Source organism: Salmo salar, chromosome 20 (genome assembly GCF_965601325.2).
Source record: "Salmo salar chromosome 20, fSalSal1, whole genome shotgun sequence".
In the NCBI taxonomy this organism is placed as follows: Eukaryota; Metazoa; Chordata; class Actinopteri; order Salmoniformes; family Salmonidae; genus Salmo; species Salmo salar.
In genome coordinates this window covers 79,278,674-79,288,803 of record NC_138310.1, presented here as the reverse complement: position 1 = coordinate 79,288,803, position 10,130 = coordinate 79,278,674, and the positions used below count along the sequence as shown (strand labels likewise).

The window sequence follows — 10,130 nt, the reverse complement described above, 5'->3', positions numbered from 1 at the left end:
ACCAATTGTTTTCTTGGTGACTATGGTCCCAGCTGCCTTGAGATCATTGACAAGATCCTCCCGTGTAGTTCTTGGCTGATTCCTCACCGTTCTCATGATCATTGCAACTCCACGAGGTGAGATCTTGCACAGAGCCCCAGGCCGAGGGAGATTGACAGTTCTTTTGTGTTTCTTCCATTTGCGAATAATCACACCAACTGTTGTCACCTTCTCACCAAGCTGCTTGGCGATGGTCTTGTAGCCCATTCCAGCCTTGTGTAGGGCTACCATCTTGTCCCTGACATCCTTGGAGAGCTCTTTGGTCTTGGCCATGGTGGAGAGTTTGGAATCTGATTGATTGATTGCTTCTGTGAACAGGTGTCTTTTATACAGGTAACAAACTGAGATTAGGAGCACTCCCTTTAAGAGTGTGCTCCTAATCACAGTTTGTTACCTATATAAAAGACACCTGGGAGCCAGAAATCTTTCTGATTGAGAGGGGGTCAAATACTTATTTCCCTCATTAAAATGCAAATCAATTTATAACATTTTTGACATGCGTTTTTCTGGATTTTTTTGTTGTTATTCTGTCTCTCTGTAACATGGGTCATCTAAAGGGGACCAAGGCGCAGCGTGTAGAGTGCTCATATTTACTTTTATTTATGAAACACTTAACAAAAACAACAAAACGACCACCAACAGTTCCGTCAGGTGACATACACTAAACAGAAAACAACTACCCACAAAAACCCAGGAAGAAAAACCCCTACTTAAATATGATCTCCAATCAGAGGCAACGGGGATCAGCTGCCTCCAATTGGAGATCAACCCAAACAACCCCAACATAGAAATAGAAAAACTAGAACTTAAACATAGAAATAGAAAACATAGAAAAACCCCAAACACCTGTCACGCCCTGACCTACTCTACTATAGAAAATGACATCCACTTTGACATTATGGGGTATGGTGTAGGCCGGGACCCCCCCAAAAATAAAAATATTTAATCATTTTTTAAATTCATGGTTGTAACACGACAAAGTGTGGAAAAAGTAAAGGGGTGTGTATACTGGTACTGAATGTAAGTTTTCGATTTCAAGGTAGGATTTGGTAATCAGTTGATATTTTTGTAGGAACTTCTGAACTTAAGAAAATAAACTGATTCAAAGCAAATGTAATCATTGACTATAACTGGCAATAATCTTGAGTAATGTGGTTCTACTAAAGAGAATATCAGAAACAACTAGATTTGAAATAACTAAATACATACTACTCTTTGTCCAACAATAAACACTAAATGCTCTATCTGTGCCAATCTAACAAGGCATTATCTACTGCTACGCAGAGGCAGGGCCTTATATAGGCAGCCCTCCGCACCTCTCTGATTCAGAGGGGTTGGGTTAAATGCGGAAGACACATTTCAGTTGAAGGCATTCAGTTGTACAACTGACTAGGTATCCCCCTTTCCCTTTCCCTTTATATGTCAATTTTGGATGTCAGTTTAGGATATGGTACTCAATTGGTATTCTTGTAGTGACAAGTATTTCTAAACATAATAACAGAACTCAAACTCTGATTAAAAAATAATTTTATGCATTGGTTTACAGCAAAGACATTCTCCTTTTATGGAGCAGTTGATTTCTTGAATCTTTTCATCAAGGTCTGTTTTATATCTTTTGTCTTAAAACAGTATATCAGCGGATTGATCATAGGAGGGAGAAGGCTATACAACATGATAATAACAATACGTAAATCAGTGCTGAATATAATGCCGATATTACTGGACAGATAAATAAAACACCTGGGGAGATAATACAGGGTAATGATGATCAGCTGACCACTGCAGGTAGAAAGGGTTTTGAGGCGGCCTTGGGGGCTCGCAATCTCAAGAACTGCCACAATAATAGAGCAATATGAGAATATAATAAAGACTAGAGGTCCCAGTAATATCACCATTGCTGTAACAAAAGCAGGAAAACTATAAGGGGCCCTATCAGTGCATGCAAGCTTTGTTATAGAAATATGATCACAGAAGCACTGCAAGATTGTGTTTGAGTCACAGTAAGGAAGAGGATAGGCCCTAATTACCATCATCAATGGGCAGGCTTTTGCAACAATCCATGCAGTGGCATTGAGTATATGAATAGTTGAGTTTTTGATAATCATTGGGTATCTGAGTGGGAAACAGATTGCTACATATCTGTCTAAAGCCATTATCAATAGGAGAAAGCTAGTTACGGATCCAAAATAGTGAACTAAGTACATTTGCAAAAAACAACCGAAGAAAGAAATTGCCCCAGCCTGAAACCAATATCTGGCAATAATCTTTGGTAAAGTGGTGGTGCTGAATAGCACGTCAGACACAACCAGATTCAAAATGATAATATACATTGGTTTATGGAGAATGTTATGAGTTGCAAACAAGATTAGAACAGCAACATTTCCTATTAAAGTGCAACAATAAACAATCAATAATACAGCTGAGGCAAGACCGTAGAACTCTGGCTGAAGTCCAGGGAAACCAACGATGACAAACTCTGTCACAAGGCTGTGATTCCCCTCAGACATGATGATGGTCTAGTAGAGACAGCAACCTGTGAAAGAAATGGATTCAAATAATGATTGGATACTTTGTTTAAATCCTAATTAATATGTTATCTGTTTCACCGTGAAACATATAAGTTAAGCTGATTACTTAAAATGTTATGTTGTATGAAGTTGTAACACATTTTATTCTACCCAGTTTTGTCATCTCAATTTGATTTTACTTAACTTAAGTTACTCTGCTGCCTTGCATTTTTAAAACACAGTATATCAACTCAGGAAATCAAGTTGGGTTAACTGTACTAGATAAAAACTAAGTAAAACAATTGGTTGTATTATAAGAAGTTCATACATTTTCATACATTTCTCTTGTTGAGACTAAACGTTTTACATGGGAAAGTAGTAGGACATCAATGCAATATGTATCATATAGGTTAATGTACATATCTCTTCTAATGTACCGGTATGTTTTAACATCACATTATCTTATTGATATTACACATGATACCAAATTATTGATCACATTATATGTCCCACTACATATTAATGTCAAGATATAAAGACATTTAATGAATAATAAAAAAAAATATGAATGACTGTTATTCAGCAATCGCACTGAGAACAATCTTTTTTCGCCCCATAGTGTGGCATGTCAATACAAAAGCTGCACCTCACAATAAGCCTTTCAATGGAGTCTTGTATCATGCACTAAAGTTATCCAATGTTGTCATCTAAAGATTAGAGAACGTATTCCGTCACATTCAGATTCAAAATATATTCAGAAAACACATCAAGAAGATGCATAACATGAGCTATTAAGACATGCCATGTAACTCCAGATCTGCATAGAAGTAAATCAGGGCTTACCAAATCTGATGTCTGACACGGACACTAGCCGTGTCCAATTTATAATAACTGTTGATACCCATGTGACATAATTATACACCTGACCTTACTCCCTAAGTAAATTATCCTCACAGGGTTTATGAGTGTTTTCTCTTGTTCTTTGTCGTTTATTTATTTAAATCATGATGTAATGATGCAAAATATCTACACAAAACACAAAGTATTCAAAGACACATGTTTTTATTTCATTAAACTTATAAACAAAAAAAGATAGGTAGTTGGCCCTCTTAATATGTTAATCTGGCTTGTAAATCTAGCTAGCTGCTATGGGAGACCATCAAGATGGCGATGACCTCTTTGCCTTTAATTTAACTTTGTCTGCTGAATGTCTCATAGCTTGTTGTCTAACATAGTGGTTTTACCATAACTTTAGACTACATTTGACATATTACACTTTCCTTTGAGGTTGTTGTCTTTTTACACTACAGAAAATAGACATGAGGTAGAATCTGAGCCCAGTTCTGTTTCTCACCCTGCTTCATGACGTGTGCTTTCATTTACTCTCCCAAGGAATTAAAAGCAGGGGGCTAATAACTACAGGGAGTGTTAAATAAAATCAAATACAAGTTTATTGGTTGCGTACACATCGGTATAAACACTGTAACTAAAATGCTATGTACAGCAGTAGAAATATTAAAATGAGCTATCTTGAGAATAATTGATTTAAATTCACAGTACAAAACCCCATGACAAAATGGATAGAATTGCAGGAAATTAGCTTCCAGACGAGAGTCCGGAATATGAATATATATTTATGTGAACGGTGTGTATAGACAGTATGTGAATAGAAAATGTGTTTACAGCAGTAGTTATATAGGATTAGCCATGACTAGAATACAGTATATTTTTATTTAACCTGGCAAGTCAGTTAAGAACAAATTCTTATTTACAATGACGGCCTAGGAACAGTGCATTGTTCAGGAACAGAATGACAGATATTTACCTTGTCAGCTCGGGGATTCGATATAGCAACCTTTTGGTTATTGGCCCAACGCTCTAACAACTAGGCTACCTGCCACCCCAAAGTACAGTGCCTTCGGAAATTATTCAGACCCCTTGACTTTTTCCACATTTTGTTACAAAGGCACTGTTCATATAAAAAGGGTAGAATGTAATGTAAACATTATCAAGAGACCAGTGTTCCATGACTATGTACATAGGGCAGCAGTCTCTAAGGTGCAGGGTAGAGTACCTGGCAGTAGCCGGCTAGTGACAGTGTCTAAGGTTCAAGGAAGGGTACTGGGCGGAGGCCGGCTAAAATGACTGTTTAACATTTTGATGGCATTGAGATAGAATCTGTTTATCAGTCTCTCGGTCCCAGATTTGATGCACCTGTACTGTCTCCGCCTTCTACACTGAACAAAAATATGCAACATATCCAACAATATAAGGAAATCAGTCAATTGAAATAAATGCATTAGGCCCTAAACTATGGATTTCACATGACTAGGAAGAAAGATATGCATCTGTTAGTCACAGATACCTTAAAAAAAAGGTAGGGCATGGATTGGAAAACAAGTCAGTAACTGGTGGGACCACCATTTGCCTCACGCAGCGCGACACATTGCATGGAGTTGATCAGGCTGTTGATTGAAGCCAGTGGAATGTTGTCCTACTCCTCTTCAATGGCTGTGTGAAGTTGCTAGGGACACGTTGTCATGCACGTTGGTTCAGATCATCACAAACATGCTGAACGAGTGAGAACATGTGAGTATGGAGGCCATGGAAGAACTGGGACATTTTCAGCTTCCAGGAATTGTGCACAGATCCTTGCTACATGGGGCCGTGCATTATCAAACTGAAACATGAAGTGATGGCGGCGGATGAATGGCACGACAATGTGCCTCATGATCTCTTCACGGTATCTCTGTGCATTCAAATTGCTGTTGATAAAATGCAATTGTGTTTGTTGTCTGTAGCTTATGCCTGCCCATACCATAACCGCACAGCCACCATGGGGCACTCTGTTCACAATGTTGTCATTAGCAAACCACTCACTCACATGATGCAGTTGAAACTGAGATTCATCCATGAAAAGCACACTTCTCCAGCGTGCCAGTGACCATTGAAAGTGAGCATTTGCCCACTGAAGTCGGTTACGATGCCGAACTGCAGTCAGGTCAAGACGCGGGTGAGGACTACAAGCTTGCAGATGAGCTTTCCTGAGACGGTTTCTGACAGTTTGTGCAGAAATTCTTTGATTGTGCAAATCCACAGTTTCTTCAGATGGTGGCTGGTCTCAGATGATCTGCAGGTGAAGAAGCCGGATGTGGAGGTCCTGGCCTGGCGAGGTTACACGTGGTCTGTGATTGTGAGGCCGGTTGGATGTACTCTAAAACAAATTCTCTAAAACGACACTGGATGTTGCTTACAATAAAGAAATGTACATGTAATTATCTGGCAACAGCTCTGGTGGACATTCCTGCAGTCAGCATGCCAATTGCACACTCCCTCAAAACTTGAGACATCTGTGGCATTGAATTGCGTGATAAAACTGCCAATTTTAGAGTGGCCTTTTATCATCCCCAGGACAAGGTGCCCCTGTGTAATGATCATGCTGTTTAATCAGCTTCTTGATATGCCACACTTGTCAGGTGGATGGATTATCTTGGCAAAAGAGAAATGCTCCCTAACAGGGATGTAAACCAATTCGTGCACAAAATTGGAGAGAAACATGTTTTTTGGCGTATATGAAACATTTCTGGGATGTTTAATTTCAGCTCATTAAACATGGGAACAACATTTTACATGTTGCGTTTATATTTTTGTTCGGAGTAGAAGGTAAAGGCGTTAACCTGTTAGGGCTAGGGGGCAGTATTGACACGGCTGGATAAAAAACATACCCGATTTAATCTGGTTACCACTCCTACCCAGTAACTAGAATATGCATATACTTATTACATATGGATAGAAAACACCCTAAAGTTTCTAAAACTGTTTGAATGGTGTCTGTGAGTATAACAGAACTCAAATGGCAGGTCAAAACCTGAGAGATTCCTTTACAGGAAGTGGCCTGTCTGACCATTTCTTGAACTTCTTTTCCATCTCTATCTTTTACTAAGGATCTCTGCTCTAACGTGACACTTCCCACGTCGTCCATAGGCGCTCAGAGCCCGGGAAAAAACAGAATGTCGTCATTCCAGCCCCAGGCTGAAACACATTATCGCCTTTCTCAAGTGGCCGATCAAGGGACTCTGGGCTTATGCGCATGACCCGACCGCCCCCGCCTTTGTGATTTTTTCCTCTGTTTGCCGAAAAGGAGATTCCCTGTCGGAATATTATCGCTTTTCTACGAGAAAAATGGCGTAAAAATTGATTTTAAACAGCGGTTGACATGCTTCGAAGTACGGTAATGGAATATTTAGAATTTTATTGTCACGAATTGCGCCATGCGCGCGACACTTCTTTACCATTTCGGATAGTGTCTGGAACGCACGAACAAAACGCCGCTATTCGGATATAACGATGGATTATTTTGGACCAAACCAACATTTGTTATTGAAGTAGCAGTCCTGGGTGTGCATTCTGACGAAGACAACAAAAGGTAATCAAACTTTTATAATAGTAAATATGATTATGGTGAGTGCTAAACTTGCCGGGTGTCTAAATAGCGAGCCCGTGATGCCTGGGCTATGTACTTAGAATATTGCAAAATGTGCTTTCACCAAAAAGCTATTTTAAAATCGGACATATCGAGTGCATAGAGGAGGTCTGTATCTATAATTCTTAAAATAATTGTTATGCTTTTTGTGAACGTTTATCGTGAGTAATTTAGTAAAATGTTAGCGAATTCCCCGGAAGTTTGCGGGGGGTATGCTAGTTCTGAACGTCACATGCTAATGTAAAAAGCTGGTTTTTGATATAAATATGAACTTGATTGAACAAAACATGCCTGTATTGTATAACATAATGTCCTAGGGTTGTCATCTGATGAAGATCATCAAAGGTGAGTGCTGCATTTAGCTGTCTTCTGGGTTTTGGTGACATTATATGCTGGCTTGAAAAATGGGTGTCTGATTATTTCTGGCTTGGTACTCTGCTGACATAATCTAATGTTTTGCTTTCGTTGTAAAGCCTTTTTGAAATCGGACAGTGTGGTTAGATTAACGAGAGTCTTGTCTTTAAATGGCTGTAAAATAGTCATATGTTTGAGAAATAGAAGTAATAGGATTTTTAAGGTTTTGAAAATCGCGCCACAGGCTGGCAGTGGCTGTTACGTAGGTGGGACGCAAGCGTCCCACCTAGCCCATAGAGGTTAATTATTAGCCTGCAGCTAAGTAAATTATATCATTGAACGCGAAGACCAACGAAACATCCATTCTATAACAACATTAATGAATGTCGCTTTGAAAGATCCATTCTAACCGAGAGAGAGAGAGAGAGAACTCTCCATCAGAACGACGCTCGAACAAGGATCACGACGACACATGAGCGTAAATATATATTGATTGCAATTGTTCCCGAATGAGCGAGCCTTCAATTGTCAATTGTTAATATTAATGAACTCTGTGTACCTTCTCAGCTGACCGTTTATGACCCATTGTCTAACAGACCAGCCATGCCTGTTAGCCATTAGGGCACATTACTATACCAATCCTTTGTGACGATAATTACTGTTTGTATGTTTTCTGTTAATTACTTAGTGTAGTAAATAAATGATTTTAAGACAATTGATGTATGGATGATTTTAGTAAAGACTGGGTTCGTGCAGATACAACAATTTACGACATTTGGAATGAGACTGGACTCGAGGTAAAATACACCATTTAAACCAGAAGATAATCGGCCTATACTATAATAGAATATAATATTATAATACAGGAAAGTTATATTAGGAAAATTATAGCTTTGTAATCTGAATATTCTCCTTGGTGCCCCGATCTCCTAGTTAATTACAATTAAACGATTAATCAGTTTAATCGCGTGATAATAATTACAGGGAGTTAATTGATAAACATGTCTTCAGTTTAATGGTACCCCAAAGACACGACACTGTTCTACCTGATCAAACCAAATCAAATCAAATGTTATTAGTCACATTAGCCGACTAAAACAGGTGTAGACCTTACAGTGAAATGCTTAATTACGAGCCCCTAACCAACAATACAGTTTAAAAAAAACTACAGATAAGAATAAATGATAAAAGTAACAAGTAATTAAAGAGCAGCAGTAAAATAACAATAACGAGACTGAATACAGGGGGGTACCGATACAGAGTCAATGTACAGGGGCATCGGTTAGTTGAAGTAGTATGTACATGTAGGTAGAGTGATTAAAGTGACTATGCATAGATGACAACAGAGAGTTGCAGTGGTGTAACGAGGGGGTGAGAGGGAGGGGGGGACACAGCAAATAGTCTGGGAAGCCATTTGACTAGATGTTCAGGAGTCTTATGGCTTGGGGGTAGAAGCTGTTTAGAAGCCTCTTGCACCTAGACTTGGCACTCCGGTACAGCCTGCCATGCGGTATTAGAGTGAACAGTCTTTGACTAGGGTGGCTGAAGTCTTTGACAATTTTTAGGGCCTTCCTCTGACACCGCCTGGTATAGAGGTCCTGGATGGCAGGAAGCTTGGCCCCAGTGATGTACTGGGCCTCCATACTACCCTCTGTCATGCCTTGCTGTCAGAGGCCGAGCAGTAGCCATACCAGGCAGTGATGCAACAAGTCAGGATGCTCTCGATGGTGCAACTGATCATAAATATCCCAGGTTTAAATCAGTCCTTTTTTAGAGGGGAAGAATAAAAGGTCCAGATTTGAATTTTAAGGGTATATATAATTAATTTATGAGTCTGAAAATGCACTTTCAAATTAAACATTTACTAAGCAATTCAATGCTAAATAACAATACATTCGATAAAAATGGATGCTAAATACATTTTTGTTTTGATACATTTTTTATAAACAATACTCAGTCATTAAGCATCTGTGCAACATAATGTATTGGATGAAACTATTTGTAGTTACAGAGCTAAATCATTAAGATACAGCAGAGACTCTGTTTCTGTCGACCAGTTCATCTTTTGAATCTTTTTATCAAGGTCTGTTTTATATCTTTTGACTTAAAACAGAATATCAGTAGAGTGATCATAGAAGGGAGCAGGCTATACAACATGATAATAACGATATGTAAATCAGTGCTGAATCTAATGCCAATTTTACTGGACAAATTCTAGGTAGAATATAGAGGGCAATGATGATCAGCTGGCCACTGCAGATAGAAAGGGTTTTGAGGCTGCCTTTGGTGCTCGCAATCTTAAGAACTGCAACAATAATGTAGTCAAGGGTCTAGATCAGATCATATTTTTTAGATAATACTGCAATTATCTAATTGTGGTACATTACTACATATGCTTTACGCTAACACTTGACATTTCAATAAAATTGCATTTAACAGTAGATAACATTTAATACAGTTCGCATGGGCTAAAATGTCAAATCAAATCAATTTTGACTGACATTTAATTAAGTTGTCAAAAGACATCAAACTAATCTAAATCAGGCGTGTTAAACTCATTCTTTGGAGGGCTCAGCGTCTACTGATTTTTGTTATTTCCTTACAATTTGTGTGCAATTAAGACCTACAGAATCAGGTGATGGGAGTTCCTTACTAACCAGTGACCAATTAAGACCTAGAGAATCAGGTGAGGGGAGTTCCTAACTAACCAGTGACCAATTATGACCTAGAGTATCAGGTGATGGGAG

General features: G+C 38.8%; 1 protein-coding gene across 1 annotated transcript; it reads right to left on the bottom strand.

Annotated features, from left to right (window-relative positions):
* Positions 1-1,601: 1,601 nt before the first annotated feature.
* On the bottom strand, positions 1,602-2,546 carry LOC106592055 (olfactory receptor 2AT4). Its single transcript, XM_014183356.3, has one exon. The coding sequence runs from the start codon at positions 2,544-2,546 to the stop codon at positions 1,602-1,604; it is 945 nt and encodes a 314-aa protein (XP_014038831.1).
* Between the last annotated feature and the right edge of the window lie 7,584 nt (positions 2,547-10,130).

Coding starts and splice junctions, on each gene's coding strand:
- LOC106592055 (XM_014183356.3), bottom strand. CDS start 2,546: ATGTCTGAGGGGAATCACAGCCTTGTGACAGAGTTTGTCATCGTTGGT.